The sequence below is a fragment of the Carica papaya genome, chromosome 8 (genome assembly GCF_054855325.1).
Source record: "Carica papaya isolate Zhongbai chromosome 8, ASM5485532v1, whole genome shotgun sequence".
Classification (NCBI taxonomy): Eukaryota; Viridiplantae; Streptophyta; class Magnoliopsida; order Brassicales; family Caricaceae; genus Carica; species Carica papaya.
In genome coordinates this window covers 33704350-33726177 of record NC_142316.1, presented here as the reverse complement: position 1 = coordinate 33726177, position 21828 = coordinate 33704350, and the positions used below count along the sequence as shown (strand labels likewise).

Here is a 21828-nt window from a genome sequence, read left to right as displayed (position 1 = left end):
TTATATCATTTTTTTTATAATATAATGTATTGTGTTAGATATATACTATATGATACAGAACTTAAAACAAAAAACTATGAAATTAATTACTTGAGAAATCAAATAAAATTAAAAATTGCATCATTGTTAAAGAAAATATTTTTATAGTCTCCAAAGGTGGTTCCTTTTTAATTATTTTTCCCACTAGGAAAAAGTGACATAAATACACAAGGTTGAAAGAAAAGTTGACGGACCGGCCAACATACATATACATATATATACACGTATACACAGACATATATATATATATATACACGAACTACATTGTTTTTTTAACCATATATATAGATATAATATATAAACAATATGTAGGTTAAAAAAAGTATATATACCCAAGTACTTATATATTTACAATGACCATGTCATTTGTAAAACCAATATGGATTATGTAAGTAAAATAAGTTTTATAAATATCATAATTATTAATTAATAAACTAAAAAGTTAAATAATAAAAAATCAGGCTTAATTTTAATTTTGGAGTTGAAAGTGAAGTAATTAATTAAAAAAGAAAATTGAAAAAGGAAAAAGAAAAAAGAGAACCTTCACGGATTATTTAAAAGGAAAAACAAATAAAAAATAAAAAAATAATTTTTGCACGATACAAAAAGAGCTGCATGGAAGGTGAAGCTTATTGGCCAGTGAAGGGTTTAGCTCCATTACACTACACTTGTACGCATTTCTCGGTCGTATCAGCTCTTTCTCTCTCTCTCTCTCTCTCTCTTTCTCGTCTCTTCTTCCCCCTTTCTCTTTCATCTTATCTCTGATACTTTGCTTGAAATTTTACCAACATGGCTCCGAACAAATGGGGGTTTTCTGCTTCCGCGTAAGATTCAAAGCTGCTGCTTCTCTTCTATTACTATCTTCTGTGAGTCTTTCCCTTTCGAGTTCTTCACTTTCTTTTTTGTTCAGTACTGTTCATGGGTTATTTTTCATGGAACTTCTTCTCTTTTTCTCTGTTTTATGAAATCATCTTTGGTTTCTGCTGATATGATGCAGAAGGTTTTTTTTTTCTCTTGTTTCTTGCTACTGTTTTTTTTTTCGTTTTCATTTCTGTTTATCAGCATGGAGTTCTTTCTAAAGTTCATACTGAGATTTTGAACTGTGACAATGCTATTGTTATTTCTTTTGATTTTTTACTTGGGTAATTTTAGTTTGTATTTTCTGGTTGAAGCTCTTGATTTTTTTCTTTTTCCTTCTCAACTAATGTGGAATCCATGGAGATCAATGATACGAATCAGAATTTAATAAACTTATGCTAGGAACTTTTACTATAAACTCTTCATTGCAGGAACTAATCTAACAAATCGAAACACTGAAAATCGTTGCTGGGATCCGTTTTGAGAAGCTGAAATGGCCATGCAAACTGTGTATTTCAAAGAACATGAAGGAGTAGTCCATAATCCGACAGGGCAGTTTTCATCAGTACCGCAGGCTTCTCGTTGGGGTGCCTTCGGATCTCAGTCGGTTTACGTGGAGGCATGTGGGCAATTTAAGTCTTTATCCATGGAAAACACTGCCGGCGGTTTCCAGCTCGCTGCCGCTAAACAACGCGGGACATGTACGGACCAAGGGCCGGATAAAGGGACTGTAACTCCGTTCACTATCTTCCCAGGTAATCCCGACTCTGGGGCCTATGAATTTGTTTATCAGTTATATCTGTCTTTTTTCGAACATTCATGTTATTATATGCATACCTCTTGAAAATCAAATATTGGCGTATTGGGATAATCAACTTGAATGAATCTTGGTCATTTAAGAGAGTAAGGGTGGGAAGAAAATGAATTACTTTTCTAAGTTAGGAGATTGCATAAAAAGTAAAGAATAAAGGGATACCTTATTCTTCATTTTCATCCTAAGTTGATTAAAATTAGGATCAATATAGTGATTTGCGGCTATATATCTACTCGGGCTTCATTTTGAAGTTTTTCTTTTTTTTGGGTGATTGTCTGATTGTCAAGTTTGATAAACTAGGTGTTTGGCTTCTTTATTGAGTTGCATGTTCCTATATCAGATCCTGCTTTAAATTCAAAATAGTAGATACCAAAATTTTAGTTAAAATTTGAAGAATGGCTTGTTTTGTTCTACACATGAACAAGTTGTACGGGCAATTAACCATGCTATACATGAATTTGTCTAGGACTCGGTGTGAGAAAGTAGCAAGTAATTTGATTGAGAGAAGTTGATTTCATAAACATTTTCTTACTTGGAATTACAAGTGGCTGAAAAAAGAATAGAAGATTATGAATGAGATCAAGAAGTAGCCTTTTGGATTAATGACAAAGTCAAGATTGTTTAAGAGCATGCAACCAGAAGCACAATAGGGAGCTGGTAGTCAATAGTCGCCCATCAAAAGAAAGAAATCTAGAAAGTAGCAGTAGATGCTCTTGCTGGCACCTGGTTACAAGAACTAGAGTTTCCAAGAATAATTCAAACTTTCCTTTTTGACTTCGAAACTTCAACATATAAATATAGGCATAATTAGTATTTGTTTGTTGATCATAATTGAAATCTATCCACTAGAATTACATTGTTTGAACTATATATATTTTTGTTGAGCATTAGTATTACTAGGGTCTATTTCAGAAAAAAAAAAAGTATTACTAGGATCATTTCATTTGGTTATATATTCCGTCCTCCATGTCATTTGTCAAGCTATTACTTTTCAGTCGGGATATCTAGCAAAAGATGCCTATCAGGTCGATGAACCTTCTCTTAGGAGGAAGAAGTTTTTTTGTCTTGATCTGTGCCTTATTATTCCCTAGTAATAATTTTTTTTTGAGAAGAAAGTGTGACTTATTCTCTAGTAATATAAAAATATTATTTAGTGAGTCAACCACTAAGGACTAGAAGAATTTATCATGTTCATGAAAAATTGCCTAACTTTAGCTGTATAAATTTCATTTGATTTGATTTCCATCTCATAATGCTTCAATGGAAACTAATTGAGTAAGTCAATGAATATGAACTCCACTCAGTTCTTTTTTTTTTTTAAGAAAAATTTCACTCAGTTTTTCTATTCTCTTGTGATGCTGAGCAGCTACAATTTATAGCTTCATTTAAGGAAGTGGTCAGAAATTATATATGCAATCGAACGAGAAAACATTTACTGTTGCCGATGATAAGCCAGTTTCCATCTTGGTTTGAGGTAGTTTATTTGCCACATGTCATTCATCAGGCCTCCTTACATGCCAAAACAAACAACCAAATGAACTGTGTTTACTTCCAGGATCAGCCTACTGTTTTCTTGAATGATAAACCTTTGTCAACTAGGAAAAGTTGCTGATTGACATATAACTAAAAGGCTTTTATAATAGTCAAAATAACATTGGAAATAATTCTTGCTTCAATTAACAATATGTAGTGGATAAATCTGTGATCTATACGATTGGGAGAGAGCTTGGTGGAGCCCGAGTTAGATATTTTCCTATGGAGGTTTTAAAATGTAAAGGACTGTGTTGTTTGAGAAGAGGATGATCTTTTCTTAAAAGTAAAGAGATTTCCTCAACTTTAATTGACATGGGATTGAAGGATCTTTTGTACGCCATCGTATCCTATGTGATTAATATAGCTCTCAGTTTGCAGGTCTATGGGCCACGCATGAGTGACCCGGTTCTCATAGGTGTGTGAATTATATGGTTAGAGTTTAGCCAAGATTAAGTTATGTTAAGATGAACTAGTAAATGGCACCTTACCTAAAAGGGAGGGTAGTCTGTCCTTAAATAAAAAAGATTCCTTCAATTCTAGTTAAAATATGATGAATAATATTTGTATACTATCATTATGATTATAGTTTTTATTTCACAACTCAAGTGATGTCTGTTTCAAATGACACTATATTGTCCTTATTTTCGACTTTTCTATCTGATGGATAATTTCTAGTATTGTTATGCTAGTCAGATGCTTGGTAGAACTTAATGCTTATTAAGAGGGTGCCAAAATCAATTTTGAACCTTCTCAAGCTAACAGAATGAGGGTTTCTGAAGAAACAATTAGATCTTCCTTCAGTTGACTACCAATAACATGCATATTACTTTCTTATGTAGGTGATCGTAAAAATTCAGCTCATGGACATAAACCCCAAGGAACTACTGCTGTGCAATCAGCTCTATCAGACTATCATGCTGGATTTGAATTGGGTTTTGGTCAGCCTATGGTAAATCTTTTTTTTTTTTGAAATAAAAGCCAGCCTATGGTAAATCTTGTTTAGAAATTGTAGATTTTGTCATTTTTCATTCATTGTCCTCTGGTTTAGACGTAACTAATAATCTGTTTTTTTCTTGTTGATTGCAATTATAGATTTGTGCAAAGTATGCTTACATGGATCAGTGTTATGGACTGTTTTCAGCCTACGCACCTCAGATTTCGGTTTGTTTCTCATAAGTCCTTCTGCCTGACAATTATTTGTTATTTATTAACTACTTGAAGCAATATGGGGTCTATGTGTGAAATAGGAAGTTAAATTGTTTAATCTAGTCTCTTTGCATAAGTTGCAGGTTATAGACATACGTAACCCCCTACAGTTCTTTTATTTCAAGCATACCAATGAAGCACTCGAGGGCATATAAATTCCAAATAAGTTCCACAGAGAGAGAGAGAGAGGTCAAAATAAAATAGAGCATAAAGCTTAGGCTAGCATTTTCATATGTAATTTTGCTCATTCCTATTGATGAGAAATGTCATTCAGGTGCTCTGCACTAATGTTAAATATCAATGGATATAAAGATGGATAACTACGACACTAAAATACTTCATTTGTCTTTTTACTTTCTTTCCTCTGTTTTATATTTTTCTGGGTATCTTACCTAAAACTTGATACCTTCAATGGTTCTAGTAACTTGTACCTTCGGTCAACCTGTTTTTTGCCAAATGTAATGAGGATCTTAATGTCATGGAATCTAATGGCATGCTAATTGAAATGTGAAATCTACCGAAGTATTGAGGAAGGATGAAGTAATAGCAACTTTTGCATAAAACAGTGTGATTGACTTGTAGTCTTCATTCATGTACATGAAGTGTTGTCATTTTTGGTTAACAATAGAAAACTTGGTTTAGATTAATATAAAAGTTGACTTGTGGAAAGAGAATTCCTAAATTTCTTATCTCTTTGTTCAATTGATGGGTGAAAAAATAGTGTAAAAAGCTCGAATTTACAATGAGATCTAATACTATTAGAAGGACAAAAAGGGAAGACAGGACAGTTTATTGCAGAAGGGGAAAGGTGAGAAAGAGTTAACCCTGTGCAAGTGAAGAAGGAAAAAAAAATCATGCATATGAAAATTTATTGTTTAGGATGGAATAGAAGTGGTTTAAATATTTTGTTTTTTCTTGTTTACTGCTCTCTCTGAAAGCCACAGATATCCTATTTTGTATGTGTTGCATTTGCTGTATATAACTGGTCACTTCCAATGCCTATTAATCTGGCAGTTAGTTAATTGACTTGTATACTGACTTATTCATTATATAAATAGGGTCGAATTATGCTGCCCCTTAATTTGACAACAGATGATGGACCGATATATGTAAATGCAAAGCAGTACCATGGAATCATCAGGCGCCGGCAGTCCCGTGCAAAGGCTGTATTGGAGAATAAGGCAACTAGAAGTCGAAAGGTATGATATCACGGTCCAGAGTATCATTCTCCTAATATTGATAGGAGGGATATTTTCACATGATTTGATTGTAGAGCTACTTTCAGAAAAGAATTTGATAGTAGAACTGTGGTAGGATAAATTTCATAGTTGTCAGGATGACACTAAAAAAATCCCAGACAAGTATTTAAAATGGAACTTAACTTTTCTGTGGGCTGACCTATAGATCTAATCCGGCCATTTATAATAATTTTGTAGCCAGCAACTATCTTTATGGACCGAGTATTCTTTTCTGAAAATCTAAAAATACATTCAATTCTATTTCTATTTCACAGCCATATATGCACTATTCGCGTCATCTCCATGCAATGCGGCGACCAAGAGGATGTGGTGGTCGTTTCTTGAACACAAAGAATTTGGATAGCATAAAGGGTGCAACTGAGGTTAAGAATGCCAGTGAAGGAAAGCTGTATCTGCTCACTGGTTCTCAGAATTCTGATTCTGAAGTCCTGCAGTCAGATAGCGGAACATTGAACTCATCTAAGGAAACAAACGGAATTGGGTCAAATCTTTCAGGATCAGAGGTGACAAGTCTGTATTCTAGGAGAGACATTGGCCACTTTTCAATCAATCACCTGGGTTCATCTGTCCGTTCTTTCTCTAGCATTTTGGATAGTGGGCACAGCATTGTTATGCCCACTAAGTGGGTTGCAGCAGCTGATAACTGCTGCAACCTTGCAATTTGACAGCACGGGATCAATCGGACTGGTGCTTGCTTGTTGTACCAGTCACACCCTTGTTGCAGCCAAATGGAAAAAGCTATGTTGCATTAATTGTAATATTACTGCAACAGCTTTTGGTGGTTCAAAGGGCTGACCTTGCCACTGTTTGGCTGTTACTGGCAAGTCATTCTTGGCTCACATGCATTAAGGTCATCTTTGCCTTTCCCACGATGCCTTGTGTTTCTGGGATTAGTAAAGAAGTTAAAGCCTTAATGTATAATAGGTTAGAAAAATACTAGTAAATAAATGGGCTTGTCCCATTTATCAAATAAGTGTGTGAAAAATGTTATGTCAGCTTTTGGTTTGCGAGTGTGTTGAAGTCTGGTGTTGTGGAATTTTAACATCTACTGTCTATTTCTCTGGTCTTCTGCAATAATATAATTAGAACTTCATGTTTGTGTGTGATAACCTTTTTGTCAATAACCTCATTGCTTTATCTTCTTCTTGGTCAGGAATTCTTCATTTAGTTAGAATGATTGCTGCTTCTTTTATTATTGAACATTTGTTTTTCGTAAATAATGTTGTGCTCAAACTTCTAAGTGACGAATCTTATAGATCTAATCATACTACCTGAACTACTCGTTTGAATCCTCATAACCTCACTGTGGCAAGAACGAATCCAGTTACCGCTTGAACTACTATTTTGGTGGTTGTAGTTTATTTCTTTATATCTTCACATAATCTTTTATTTTTAACCACAGGAGGTTAAAAGCAATAGGTGCATGTTCACATAAACTAAGCTGATGTAAAGAGAGGTAGTTAGCAGCTCATATGCTTTGGATGCTACAAATAGTACTATAAGAGAACTAGCTACTTCCATTAAAAAAATGATAAAGAAACCAAAAAGAAATAGGAAGAAGATAAGTCCATAACCGGAATGAAGAGTATTAGACATAGAACCTTAGCCATCCTCTTTATGCTGCTCTTTGGCCTATCCAAGTCAACCGCTAAAGGGAAGACCAGGGTTAGGGTTGTGAACAAGCTGGGGACTAACAGGATCATGAATATTCACTGTCAGTCGCGAGACGATGATCTGGGATACCATGCCATTCTCGATGGCTCTGAAATTGAATGGAAGTTCGCTGTAAATTTCTGGGGAACTACATTGTATTACTGTGATGTGCAGTGGGATTACTCAAAATGGCACCATTTTGATGCATACTCAAGTGAATTGCATTATGATAGATGCAAAACAGAGTGTATTTGGATGGTGACCAAGGATGGTCTGTTCAATTTCAATGAAGAATTTGGGAACTGGGTTTTGGTGCCATTCCAAGATAGCCCTTGATTTTCTTCCATCATTTTTTTTTTGGGTGTTAGTTCAAAGTCTAATTCTAGTTAAAGCTGAGATGTAAGCAACTGAGGGTAGACTGTGATATTATCTGGCCACATAGTTGCTGAATTGTCAAGACTTGATGTGCTTTTGTTTTAGCTTTGATCTTGTGGTAAATTTTTGTGTTAGATAATTATTGTTGGGAAAAGAAAAATTAGTTTTGATCTTGTGGTAAATTAATGTAAAATGATAAAAATTAAGCCATAAATCCTAAATTAAAATAAGATTAAACTATAATGAAACAGAATTTTATCCTAATAGCCTAAAGTTTTATTTAAATATTTATTTTGTCACAATCAAATATTATTTAAATATATATATATATATATTTTTTTCTAATTCAAGTTTAGAGAACCAAAATCTATCAGATGGGATTGAAAATCTGAACTGTGGTAGTTTAATTATATATGAAATGTATAAATAATGAATAATTTATATATATATATATTATAACTAAAATCTAATAGTTGAATAAACAATAGAATATATTTTAATTAAAAGCAACAAAAGAGTAAATATGAAATATTATTAAATTTTTTAACATTTATAATGCAATTATAATTATGCCCAAAGTTGCATAACTTACTTCTTGTATAATTAATTAAAAATAGTTTTTGATTTTTATATAAATATAATTTTTTGACATAAAAATATCCATAATAATAATAATAATAACATAAAAATATCCATAATACGTGCTCCTGGGCTGCTGATCTGATTAATAAATGCATTTTCCAGCTTCTCCATTATTAACCTGTTAAAATCAGATTTAACAGAGAGAGAAAATCCAGAGCTCCATAAGCGTGACAACAGAGCAAACCCAATAAAAATCTTAACCTAACCTTATCCATCCATCTTCTTCTTCTTCTTCTTCTTCTTTCGGTTGAGATTTAATTCAATTCCTTTCTCCTCTACTTCTTCGAAATCCTTTAAAACCAGAAACATCTCTGCTTTCCAAATCTGTCGGCTCCTTCTTCTTCCCTCTCCATGGCTGCAACAGCTACTACTGCTTCTTCCTCACTCTGTAACAAGCTCTGTAATCTCCCCTTTACTCCCTCCCCAATTCCACTCCGCATTCACTTCCAATCATCAAAACCCAAATACCCAAAGCCTCTTAGACTCAAAACCCAAAATCCCCATTCATTTCCCTTCTCTATCCTTTCTTCTCTCTCCAATTCCCGATGCTTCTCGGCCACTTTCGACAGCTTTCAAATCACCGAAGATGACTCACAGAAAGAATCAGAAGCCGAAGAAGAACAAGAAGAAGAAGAAGAAGTAGAAGAAGAAGAAGAAGCAGAGGAGGACGAGGAGGGGGAAAATGCGAAACGGTCTGGTGATGATGTTGGAAGGCTCTATGTGGGGAATTTGCCTTATGCAATGACTTCTTCTCAGGTGGCTGAGTATTTTGGGGAGGCAGGCGATGTGGTTTCTGTGGAGGTTTGTGGTGGAAATTTTAAATTCTTCGTTTTTGTTTTTGGTATATGAATTGATGGGTGGTTGGTTGTTTTCAATGGTTGCAGATTGTGTATGATAGAGTTACTGATAGAAGCAGGGGGTTTGCTTTTGTGACGATGGGAAGTAATGAAGAAGCTAAAGAGGCAATTCGGATGTTTGATGGATCTGTAAGTTTACTTACTTTTTCTACTCACATTGAATGATTGGGTGTTTATATTCGTGTTTGATTTTCTTTTAGGATAAAATTTTTCTACTCGAATTGAATGGGGGCATTCGTTATCTCATAGGAGTCCTCAAGCACCTTCCATTTTTAGTAGAAATATATATTTTTGTTAACTATAAGATATATGCATATTAATCATAACAAAACTTTCAACCGGAGGATAGCAGCAATGCTCAACCAAACCTGAAATTACAATCTCTTATAGAGTAACATAACAACCGTTTAACTGAAGACTTGTCGGTATATTAGGATTAGGATTCGAATACAGCAGAAAATACTGACTTCAGTTTATTTTCGATTCAATTCTTAAGAACATAACTTATCGTGTTTGAGTTACAACCACATCCACCACCTTCAATAGATTCAATCCCCACTTGAAACGTAGGAATTCTTAGTCTAACCACTAAAAATTCAAGGCCAGAATAATTGTAGTTAAAATCCAGTAAATTATGTTTTAGTTCTGCATATTACGATCAATGCAACCAGACTGTTAAGGGAATAAGGTAATTTCTTCCTATTATGCAATTCATATATAATTTCCAAAGCTTTTCGTTTAGATGCACTCGATTCCATACCCTATACTTCGGCTTTGTTTTCTCAAGTTTGATCCTCGCTAATTAGACATCTAGTTTTGGGACTACAGAACTAGGATTCACACATCTAACTTTATACAGTTAAACTAGATTTGGATGGAGAAAATGAAGTGATGCTCACCCTACTTTTTTTTATTTAGATTAAATAAAAAAATAATAATCAGGAAAGAAAAGATGGTGAATGTGAGGTCTCCCATTTTCTATGAAACTTCAAGCTCTCTATTCCTCTAAATTAACTTACTCTTTCTTTTTCCTAGTTTTTCTTTCTATTCCTTTATTAATATTTACCCAAACATAGTGTTTTCCATCCTTTTCTATGTTTATCCTCCGTTTTCAATAACAAACAAGGTCAATAGTGCTAAAGAGTTATCGCTACTAATGGTTGACAGCAAATGGGAGGCCGGACTGTGAGGGTGAACTTTCCTGAAGTGCCAAGAGGCGGTGAACGAGAAGTAATGGGGCCTAAGATAAGGAGTGGTTACAAAGGATTTGTTGATAGCCCTTACAAAATCTATGCAGGTAATCTTGGTTGGGGCCTTACCTCTCAAGGTCTTAGAGATGCTTTTGCAGATCAGCCAGGTCTTATGAGTGCCAAGGTCATCTATGACAGAAATTCAGGCAGGTCTCGAGGTTTTGGGTTTGTGTCATTTGAATCAGAGGAGGATCTTCAGGCTGCTCTAAATGCTATGAATGGAGTGGTAAGAATGAGTTCGACTGATTTTTTAAGTTTGATGCATTTCATATTCTCAGTTTACTTATTTTTGTTTCAATGGCATCAGGAGGTAGAAGGCCGGCCACTAAAATTGAATGTTGCAGCTGAAAGGGCTCCATTAACTCCTCCGCCAGCATCACAGAGAGATAGAGAAAGCAACATTGATAGCAGTGAATTGCTTAGTGCAAGTATTTGAAAGAAATGAATGGGAAAAAAATGATATTGAGCTGTGAATCAAGAGAGTATGCTACAGGGAAAATGTTGCCTTAGAAATTCTCAAATCTGGATCATCGGTTACCCTTTTGGTCATGCTGAACCACCCCCATTGTCGACACAATAGTTCCTGCAAATCAGAATGCTAACAAAAAAGTGAAAGGACGTGCTCATGATTTGCTGCTCCCTGTATGTAAACATTTTGTCGTGTAAGAGTTGAAATAGTATGGGAATTTTATGGCAAAGCTAACAAATATCTCATATCTAATTATTCAATATTTTGATAACCACTGTTTACTATAATAACATCAAGAAAATAACCATTTTTGGTAGTTGGAAGGGCTTTTTCAATGGTTGAAAAGGTTAAAGATTCGAGCTCACCTCTATAAGGATTGCAATGAGGTTGGATAACCTGATTACTTGCTCCTCCCACTTTTAATACCATGGTCAAATAAGATAAAGATAACAAAAAAGAGGCAAGCGATCACCCCATATCTCCACCCATCTGCATACGAGGGATATGGATATGAAGGACGGCAGAGGATGGTGGAGGCGAGGACAAGAGAAGGATCAAGCCAACTTGCTCTATTGCCACCCTTGCACCTCTTATTCAAGAAAAAAAAAACAACTATGTATTCAAACAAATAGCGACTTCCAAGCACATTGCATTATCATGCATTAATTGTACCCAGAACATTAAGTAGAGAAAATAATTTAAAGAGTGATTATCATTTTCACTAAGAAGCAAGCACACTTGGTAAGGAGCTTCCAAGACAATGGGAAATGTGCCGAAAATAAAGAACATGCATGTTTCTCTATCAAGATTAAACAAATTCCAATATGAAACAAGTGGACATTCCAATACAACGTCTTGGAATAAAATGAGAACCTGAATAGTCTTTGGCAGGTTGGAAGAATGAAAGACAAAAATCAGTTCTTTACTGGGTTTCATCATGACCAGCAAGAAGTGCATCCGCTGCAGAATCCAAGTCATGAGGGAAGAAAACCCTGCAAAACAGGAAAGATTCACTGATCTCTAACTAACTTAAAATAACTAATATTTCTTATATGACGGTAAATTGTAACCATAATTTTTACAAGTTGCTTTGTGGGGTTGTACTGGTCTTTTCTTAGGTTGAAACAAGGAAGTGTTGACATGGTTGTGAAAGTGAATCCAATGTTTCACTCTTAGCAGAGGCAAATGGGAGGTATCGTTCATTTATAATGAAATGATGAAAGACTAAGCTCACAAACTTACCTGCAAGTGTTGTGGTACAACGTCTTGCTCAGCTGATTTATATCATTGATACCTTTACAGCCAGCCACCACCTCAAGAACTTGCCTGGGAAGCATGATTGTAGTGTTTCAGAAAATGGATACAAACAAGCTGAAGAATATAAACAAATCTTCTATGATAATCATTGACAGTGAAATCATCAATGCAGACGGAGATATTGAAATAAATACTTGAATGTTTCGAGAACAGTGTATCATCAGTTATTTGGCATATCAAAAGAATAGAAGGAATTGATAGCTTCCAAAGGAATCTTCCAACACATTTACCATCCATGTCTAGCAACAAAATAAAAATTGAATGTCATGGACTTTAATAGACATCTTTACTCCAGAATGACTCACAATTTTAGAAACTTCTTCAGAGCAAATATTATTTTCTCTAAACAAGGTCCTCAACTTCACAAAATTAAAGCTTTATGTGGCATGATGCTAGTATTTCTAACTCACCGAACTAAACAAGGTTCATTCCGGCCTTTAACAATAGACTCCTGATCATACTTCTCTTTCTTCTTTGAAGGCCATGTAGATTTTACATAACTTATCCCAGCATGAGTGTTCTTGATCTCGCAATAAGGAGAATCAGTTTCAATCATCATCCTTTCAACAGGTATGCCTCTCACAACATCAAGGTTTTCAGCTGTCTTCAAAGAACAACCATTTACACCTGTTTAGTACGACAAAAAGTATTAGTGATAAGCATGAAGTATACATGAAGCTAACATAAGTTCCTGTCCATGGGGCAGGGAGGATCTATTTCTGTGTTCCAGTGGACTGAATGACATTCACCATTCAGCACAGTTATATAGAAGACATTTTAAATCTTCTTAAGGTAAAAAAAAAAGTGTAGATGGACAAATAGCTGGTCTTTACATTTTCCCCTTGAAACTGTGCATACAATTGAAGAAGGGAGAGTAGGGAATGGGTTGGGGGGGGGGGGGGGGGGGGAGGAGAGAGAGAGAGAGCGAGAATCGTTCCTATCAATTCTGATGTACTAAACCAAGACATTTTTTCTTTGCCTAGAAATACTCTATCCACTTAGATTTTTGAATCACAAGCTGCCCCAAAGAATTCATCCACCAACAAAATTTGTTTCCAAATAGAAGATGATTCTACAGGAATGTTCTCTATTATTCTCACAAACCATTCGCTACAACTCATTTTGAAGAAGATGCTACAAGAAGAACTCCGTTCATTAAGATATTGTTTGTTCTGGTTCAGATATTACATTGATGTCTCTATAACACTGATCATGAATGAAGAAAAAAGAACACATGTTTCCAAGAAACATAAACTCAAACATCTGCACAGCAGGATATTCACCTATATACAGATTATGGAATGAAAGAAGTTTTTCACGGTCTTCAGTACTGCCGGTAAATGAATGAGTAACCCCCGCCCCAAACCTGAGAGAACTTGTAAAGTCAGCATGCAGTAGCATGGCTCAAAAGCTACCAAAAAATTGTGATCATAACTTCGAAATATTTTTGCTAGAGCTCCATCTAGACACTTGTTTAGCATCATGAAATTAAAAAAGGAAAAGAAAAGAAAAGAAAGAATGAATGTGACGCCATCTGTGGTGGAAATATCTAAAAAATCTAATGAGAAGAACAAGGGGATAGATATCATCATATCAATAGTTGGTCAATCTTTTCAAGTTGGAAATATTTTTGCTAGAGCTCCATGTAGACACTTGTTTAGCATCATGAAATTAAAAAAGGAAAAGAAAACAAAAGAAAGAATGAATGTGATGCCATCTGTGGTGGAAATATCTAAAAAATCTAATGAGAAGAACAAGGGGATAGATATCATCATATCAATAATTGGTATGCAGAGGCAGCTTCTTTTTCTCGAGGTAGGAGGTGGATGTAGAAATTCAGAATACATATGGAAAAGGAATCCAACAGAAGAAGGTATAATGAACAAAATCAGTGACAATTTTATGTAGAAAAAATATGGTTGCAGAAATCATAGAATGCACAGTAATCTGACCTGTCCTTGTTCCGCTCTAGAATTTCACAGAAATCCCCAGCAGCTGCACGCATATGCAAAAACATTGGCAGCTTTGTGGCATATGCTAAGTCAAATTGCTTCTCAAAATATCTATCTTTCACAATGTATGTAGACAATGCAATCATCACAGCATATAAGAGGAAACAAATAAGAAAATTAACCAACAAATATGAAAACAGAATATAATCCCAATAAATATTTCTCCAGAAACTGCTTACTTCTTTTGAATGTCAGCTGGGCAGAAGTGGAGCCTATCATAATCTAATCCACATTCACCTATTGCCACCACCTAAGTTCAATAAGAAACAACAATATAAATAGTCAGGCATGCGCATTCATGCAACTTATTCCTTGAACAAACATTCTAATATGAAATATATCATTCTAATCTGAAATATATTCCACATTGTCAAAGGTCCAAGTGATCTGGATGTATTAAGAATTCCTCTCTCAAACACAAGATGAAAATGCATGATAAGTTTTGAGAGAAAAAATAAGTATTTTTTTTTTGACAAAAGAAGAAACTTTATTAAGTAGGAGAAGAAGAAAATAATACAAAAATGGAGAATAAGACATCCTCCAAAAAGTAAGCATAAAAAAAAGTACGCCAGCACAGCCCTAATCTTTATAGATGATAACATCTCAATTGCGATGGAGCTCCATAATTCTGTCATTTGGGAAGAAGCCATGCAATTTTGCCCATATGGAAGCCATGAAAGTGACTCTTCCACTTAGCTCATAGCATGACATCAACCAGTCTCGGAAGATCTAGCTATTTCTTGCAAGCCATATACACTGGAGACCAGAAAAAATAGCACCTTGGCTATTAAGTAGGAGGAGAAGAAAAAAATTATAAAAATGTAGAATAAGACATCCTCCGAGAAGTAGCATCAAAAAAGTAAAAACAAGTGTAGACACCAACTAAGCCCTAATCTTTATAGATCCAATTGCGATGCAGCTCCATAATGCTGTTATTCGGGAAGAAGCCATGCCATTTTGGCCAAAGAGAACCCATGAAAATGATCCTTTCACTCAGCTCATAGGATGATATCGACCAGTCTCGGAAGATCCAGTTATTTCTTGCAAGCCATATACACTAGAGACCAGCAAAAATAGCACCTTGCCAAAGCGGCTAAGCCTCTCTTTCAACTCCATTCCCCCAAAATAAAGGATTTGAAGAAGCTATTCGCAGTAGGGGGCATTGCCAGCTCAGACCAAACTTATTCAAAATATCAGTCCACATTTTCCAAGCTGTAGAGCAGTGTAAGAATAAGTGGGAATGAGTCCCACCATCTCTGGAACACATAATACAAATATCAAAGGACAAGACACAGTGGGGGCAACGGATTTGAAGCAAGTCATTGATAGCAGTCCATCTAAACCACCTTCCCCTTCAAAGGAACTCTAACTTTCCAAAAATCCTTGGCAATATGAAAGTTTGTGGCACTGGGGTTACCAATAAGATAAGAGCAGAAGGACTTAAACGTGAACATGCCAGAAGGTTCGCGTATCCAAACATGATTATCTGGTTGCAGAGACATATGTATGGGTTCTAGCATGTTGAGTAATGTAGACAAATCGGAAGTCTCCCTATCAACTAGGTTCGGGTTAAAGTGAAAGCTCCAAGATAGGCTATCCTCAGTATTCACAGTGAAACAAGAGATATGGGTATTTTATCCGGTAGACAACTGGTAAAGTCTTGGGAATTTTGTAGCAAGTGGATGGTCTCCCAACCATAAGTCTTTCCAAAGAAGTGTCCGAGCACCATTTCCCACTTATAGTTGGATGAGTGTGGTGAGCAAAGGGTGGATTTGGGAAATGGCTTTCCAGGGACTCCAATGAATAGTGGATCTTCCTGCAAGGACATCCAAACTATCCCTGTCACTACCATGAATACCGTTTATCACCTTATGTCATAGAGAGTTTGGTTCACAAGGAAAACACCATAGCCATTTCTCCAGTAAATAAACATTCTTTGATCTAAGATTCTTGATATCCAGACCTCCAGAACATTTAGACTGACAACATACCTCCCGTTTAACCAAATGGTCTCTACGCTCCTCATCACCTCCTTCTCAAAGAAACCTACTCATTTTAGCCTCGATACTCTCTGCTACCCCAACAAGAATCCAAAATAGAGACATATAATGAAGTGGTATGCTAGACAGGTAAACATCTATCAGGATTACCCTTCCCCCTAAAGAGCAAAGACCCTCCTTCCAACTCTTTAGACAACCCCCTCCCAGATACATGATATGTTTTACCATGAAATGAAATTGAAGTCACATTAAGGAAACGAAAGATGAGCATTAGTGCATATAACAATGATAAGCTAAGAGGCTAAAAAATGTCAAACAAAGCCAACAATTTTATACCTGTAAGCAGTTATCTTTGACAGATACCTATATTCTAAAATTTCATTGATCTTTCATTACCTTCCCTTTCTGGATTCCTTCTTTGGCCAGCGACAATAGAGCCTGAAAATGCTTTTCTGGATCCCCATTCTCTTCAAACTCCTGAATAAACAGATGTCATGCCAATTAAGATTTATTATTAACCAAACTGTGGAGTAAAGGATTTATCATGTATTTCAAAGATTGAAGAACTTTAAGTTGTTGGGCAAATAAACCTTGCATCTTGTTGGATGCACGCCAACTGTGCAAAAGAGCCTTCCTGAACCAAACAATAAACAAAAAACTTTCAAATGGAAAATCTTTACTCAGAAACAAATTGAAAGGAACACTTTAGGCAAGACAACAAAGCATATATCAGCAAACACTAAAGCATAGATTAACCATCTGTTTCGGCAATGGCTAGAGCTTCCTTTGATTCGTCCAAGGACCCACCAGTCACCTGTAACCATAAACCAAATCCAAATTGTAAACCTATGAGATTATTTATGCCACTTGCTACTGAGGTGGATAGGTATTATTCAATTTGTAGCTTCATGAACTATATTCTCATCCAGTCATACAAGGTAAGAGAGAGAGAGAGAGAGAGAAACAAGATATAGAAAACTTTAATCATCCTCCATTAAGCAGCGGGTTTTGTGAAATGATAGTTTAGAACTTACATTGCATTTGATTTAAATATATTCTATTCTCATTTAATTCTCAAATCTTGGATAATTGATAAGTATCATATGTCATAATTTACATATTTAATGCATAATTATACAACTCCACTCATATCTTCAATTTCACAATGTAGAATTCGTATTCCCACTTATTAAAGAAGAAATCACAATACCACATAGATTTAACATAAAATTATAATGATATGTTCATTCAAATCTTTATCTCATTTGTATTATATTGTAACTTTTATTCTGGAAACTTAAACCAAACTTGAGTCTTTTGGTACACTTACACTACCATAAATAACAGAAATTGGAGAATGAGTTCGCTAGTCGTACCAAGCATCAGCAATGGTTGAACTCCAAGAAGCTAAACAAGTCCACCTACGGTTTCTTTCTTAGCCCAAAAATGGCAGAAAAACCCACTACTTCTTGGTGTCTTCTATGTTTGTGCACAGCACTATACTACGATATACTATCTAAAGAAATTTTCAAATGAAAATAAGCATAATTTGATCAAAATTTGGTAAGCAGCAGACTTAACTATGATTCGATCAACTCCAGCACTCCAAGCTCGGTTCAGAACAGTAGCAATATCAGGTACATGATGCTGCTTGCCATTATATATTCCTTTGAACATGCCATCTGTGAAATTATAACCATTTCCACCAGTCACTTACATGGAACAATCAAAGCCAAATTTGAAGAGACAATTAGCGGTAACAAGCATCAGGTGTTCGGTGAAATGCCTGACTGACCTGTGAAGTTCACGGCTATATCTGCTTTCGTAAAAGAGCAAACAACAAAACGGAGAAAAGGAAAAGAGGCTCGTTAGGTACATATCATATGTTGAGTTAAACTTAACAACTGCGGAGGAAAAACTTGCCTATCGTTCGTATTAACGCCATGGCAGTACCTCCGAGACCCGAGTCCGATAAGAGGAAGGGGGACAGAAGAGGGGCCAGTGGTTGGAGAGCATTTTAAGGAGACAGAAATAATGAGTAACATACATGGGCTTAGCCCACTGGTATAACATGTTTATAAATATATCAAATTTGTCATGTTCTTAAAATATTTTAATTTATCATAATTACTAATATTTAATAATTAAGATCGTTATATTTTATTTAAGAAGTAAAACTCGTCACGGTATATTAGATATTGACATATTTAAATTATATAGAATTGCGATAATAAAATTAGACTTCATTGCAACAACTTATTGCGATTCATTACAATTATAGTAAAAGTAGTATTTTATAATTTAATTGGAATACTTATAATCTACTAATATTTGAATTTCTTTTATTCTAAAAAAAAAAATTTAAGTTAAATAATAGTTTATTCTTAATTTATTTTTTTAACCAAATGACTTTTTTTTTTTTTTTTTTCCAATGATTTTCTATTCCAATTAAGGTGTCATCCTCACCCACCCATTTATGCCATTTGGTAGTATCTCCTTTTCAGGAGTTCAGTGCATGGAATCTACTGCCACAACTTTTAGGAATATTAAACAAATTGTCAACCCTAAAAAATATTGATGTGCAATCTGGCATACCAGGAATCTGAAATTGGTCTAAGATGTTATGATATGCACCCTGGAATTTTGTTATATTCTCTGTTTATTTGAGATAAGAAACTTCTATTTGTCTAAACAATTAGTATTTTCATGAAAATTTCAAAGAATCTTATTCTTTTCAGATATACCAATCTGATATTTTCTTCTCGTAATTGTTGGGAGCCATGTGAGATTTCCACCATGATTCAGAACAGGACATGAACTCAAGCAGCAGAAAGATTAAAATGAGAATAGCATTAGTTACAAAAAAGAAAAAAAGAATAAGTAATCAGAACAAGCTGTCTGTCTGTCTGTCTCAAACAATGTCTACTACCTCAACCTAACCCTCAGTGGAAATGTACGATAATCATCATCTTACATTTTATAGTGTTCCAACAATTTTCAATTTCGTATACCAACCGCTTGACATTGTATAGCAATTCAATTTCTAAACAATGTCGAGTAATGGGTATGCAAAATCGATTTGAATTACTATAAAAAGTTTGAATCTTTCATCAAATAATTCAGATCCTGGCCTTTGTAGATTCCTGAATATCCCCCAGTCTTTCCCATCTAAACCCACGAAGAAGAAAGTGAAAAAAAGCAAATATACCAATGCGAAAAAGTGGAACCCAGAATCTCAAACTACACAATAATATATGCATCACATTTATTGATAGCTCTATCGTCTACCCGGAGGAGATGGAGAAGAAGATTGACCAGCTGGTGGGGTTGTAGATTGACCCGATGATGGAGATGGGCCACTGTTGTTACCACCGCCGTTACGTTCCCAGGGTTTGACAGTGAACAAAACCACGAACAAGATGATTACCAGCAAGATTATGATCGCATAGCAAGTCCATTTCCGGGTGCTTTTCTGGTAAACCCTAGCTGTAGTCAACTGCTGGGTTCCGCCTCTGACGAAGGAGTGAGCTCTGGCCACTTGGCTTTCAATGTCGTCCAGTTGCTCGCCTTGAGCTTGTACCAACACTGCCATGTCCAAGAACACTTGGTGCAATTCCTTGAGGTTCTTCTCCATTTCTCGCACTGCATCGTGTCTCTCTTGAATCTCGTTTATGGTGTCTAAGATTCTCCCTCTCCCCTGTTCTTGAATGGCTTTTTGCAAGAAAGTCTCGCTCTCCCCTGCGTGGAGTCAGTGTTTAATTATGTTAACTTCAAAGCATTACAGAAGAATCGCAGTACAATGGTTTGGAGGAAGTTCAAAACCGGTTCATCTATTGTAATCTGCAAGAATTTCTATCAAATTGATTTTGTTATCAATCTATTTATTCATCGTAATTAGCTAATTAGGGTTAATAACGGTTTGATCAGTCGATTAAGTAATCATTAATCCAGATATTTATATATATAGACGCTATATATCTATATTCATGAGCACCGTTAACTGACCTGTAGATATGAGGCGATCGAGGGTTTTCTCATCGGGATTCTCGCCGGTGACGGTAAAGTACCTCCTCTGGACGGTCTCTCTATACTCGGAGGAAATCCTCTCCCTCAGACTATTGAAGCTATCCATGGATTCCTTCAACTTCTTCCTAAGGCCGTTGACGACAGATGTACGAGTACGATCAGAGGAAGAGCCAGGGCCACAACCAGGGAGGCTACGATTGGCAGCGTTGGAGCGGTCAAGGGCCTCTAATCGGACCTTGATGATTTTAGCCTTCTTCAAAGCCGCGGCAGCGTCGGCGTCCATTCGAGCTCTGAGATCTTTGACAGCTTTTGCATTGTGCAAGGTCTTACTCTTCTCATGAGACGACTGAAGACTATCATTCAACCTTTCGAGCTCCTTGAGCTCGTCCTTAACCGACTCGACGTCCTCGAAGAACTTGTCGAGATTGACGCCGCCGGTGGCAACGGCCGAGTCGGTCATCTCGACGGTGCGATGGTTGCGATCGGGAGATGCATCCTCACTTCGAAAGCGGGAAAAGGAACCGGAAAACAAATCGTTCATGGCGAATGAGGAAATGTGAAATTAGCGACTTGATAGGAAAGAAGGTTGAGAGGAGTTGATGAGAATGTGGAGGAAGAGGTAGGTTTTGATGGATGGATGGGCTGGTTGAGGAAGAAGAGTCAAAGGGGTCGCTGGTTCAACAATGGGGTATCAGAGAAGAGAAGTCAAAGGTAGAGGAAGCATCGAGGAAGGAGAAGGAAGGAAGGAAGAGGTCTAACCGAGTGAAAACAAAATAGAAACTTTTTTTTTTTCTTTTTCAAAATTTAAATAATTTCGTGTTGTTTTAATTTAATTTAAATTAAATTAATTGGGGAAACGCGTAGAGGGTAAATGGAAAAAAATCAGATAATTTGATTTTCGGATTTTTTTTTTTTTTTTTTTATAAAAATTTTCAAATGATTTAGTCTTGGTGGGAACAAAAGTAATTTTATTCACAGGTGAATTAATTTTGACTTGAAGTTCAAATATTTTTTATTTAATTAGAATTATATTTTCTAATTCACTATAAAAAATAATTTTTACACTGAAATTAATTAATTTTTTTTTTTAAAAATACCCTTAAATTGTATTTTCCTAAATATTTTTTGTGCATCTATGTTTTTATTTTTGAAGTGTTATTACTAATAAAACTTGAATTAGTAAGCAAGATGTAGAGGGTATTAATTTGTTTAATAAATAAATGATCACGTGAGTTTTATGTTTTAATGGCTGGTTTTTGTAAGAGTAAAAAAGTTTTAGTTATGATGGTAACAAGGAAGTAATACCAACTTTATGTGTTATGGTGTCACGATCAAGCGTCTTAAAAACGTATGATGAAGACAGACGCATATTGATTCTCCCGTGGGCGGTCGCATCCGGCTGCTGCTTCCTTAGAGGACCGTAACTGTGTGTAATTATTTTGTATAATAAATATGTATTTATTTTCATTATCGACGAAAAATAATTACAATATCAACAATAAATATATATTGACGTAC

The 21828-nt window shown here is 35.5% G+C and overlaps 5 protein-coding genes across 9 annotated transcripts; 3 read left to right on the top strand and 2 right to left on the bottom strand.

Moving 5' to 3' along the window:
- Positions 1 to 700: 700 nt before the first annotated feature.
- Positions 701 to 6438, top strand: LOC110810547 (nuclear transcription factor Y subunit A-10-like). The gene is made up of 6 exons (XM_022036737.2): positions 701 to 905; positions 1329 to 1652; positions 4084 to 4193; positions 4337 to 4405; positions 5509 to 5649; positions 5964 to 6438. The coding sequence occupies exons 2-6, from the start codon at positions 1391 to 1393 to the stop codon at positions 6372 to 6374; spliced, it is 993 nt and encodes a 330-aa protein (XP_021892429.2). The 5' UTR covers positions 701 to 905; positions 1329 to 1390; the 3' UTR covers positions 6375 to 6438.
- An 849-nt stretch (positions 6439 to 7287) lies between these two features.
- Positions 7288 to 7698, top strand: LOC110810548 (self-incompatibility protein S1-like). Its single transcript, XM_022036738.1, has one exon. The coding sequence runs from the start codon at positions 7288 to 7290 to the stop codon at positions 7696 to 7698; it is 411 nt and encodes a 136-aa protein (XP_021892430.1).
- Positions 7699 to 8494: 796 nt separating this feature from the next.
- Positions 8495 to 11226, top strand: CP33 (chloroplast RNA-binding protein 33). Its single transcript, XM_022036729.2, has 4 exons — positions 8495 to 9180; positions 9264 to 9365; positions 10404 to 10712; positions 10794 to 11226. The coding sequence occupies exons 1-4, from the start codon at positions 8731 to 8733 to the stop codon at positions 10920 to 10922; spliced, it is 990 nt and encodes a 329-aa protein (XP_021892421.1). The 5' UTR covers positions 8495 to 8730; the 3' UTR covers positions 10923 to 11226.
- Positions 11227 to 11649: 423 nt separating this feature from the next.
- Positions 11650 to 18358, bottom strand: LOC110810543 (TatD related DNase). 5 transcript variants are annotated; one of them, XM_088210233.1, is made up of 12 exons: positions 18208 to 18357; positions 18071 to 18100; positions 17867 to 17966; positions 17041 to 17100; positions 16875 to 16914; positions 16681 to 16761; positions 14464 to 14534; positions 14225 to 14335; positions 13556 to 13638; positions 12683 to 12899; positions 12198 to 12281; positions 11650 to 11947 (listed from the first exon to the last, which is right to left on the bottom strand). In XM_088210233.1, the coding sequence occupies exons 1-12, from the start codon at positions 18227 to 18229 to the stop codon at positions 11878 to 11880; spliced, it is 969 nt and encodes a 322-aa protein (XP_088066359.1). In that variant the 5' UTR covers positions 18230 to 18357; the 3' UTR covers positions 11650 to 11877. The 5 variants fall into 5 exon arrangements, with proteins under 5 accessions (XP_088066359.1, XP_088066361.1, XP_088066358.1 ...); XM_088210235.1 differs by having other exon boundaries at positions 18080 to 18100; positions 18208 to 18356; XM_088210232.1 differs by having other exon boundaries at positions 16875 to 16918; positions 17041 to 17098; positions 17866 to 17966; positions 18208 to 18355.
- Positions 18359 to 19113: 755 nt separating this feature from the next.
- LOC110810618 (syntaxin-121-like) lies at positions 19114 to 21064 on the bottom strand. The gene is made up of 2 exons (XM_022036838.2): positions 20290 to 21064; positions 19114 to 20022 (listed from the first exon to the last, which is right to left on the bottom strand). Exons 1-2 carry the CDS (start codon positions 20849 to 20851, stop codon positions 19562 to 19564), a joined length of 1023 nt encoding a protein of 340 aa, XP_021892530.1. The 5' UTR covers positions 20852 to 21064; the 3' UTR covers positions 19114 to 19561.
- Between the last annotated feature and the right edge of the window lie 764 nt (positions 21065 to 21828).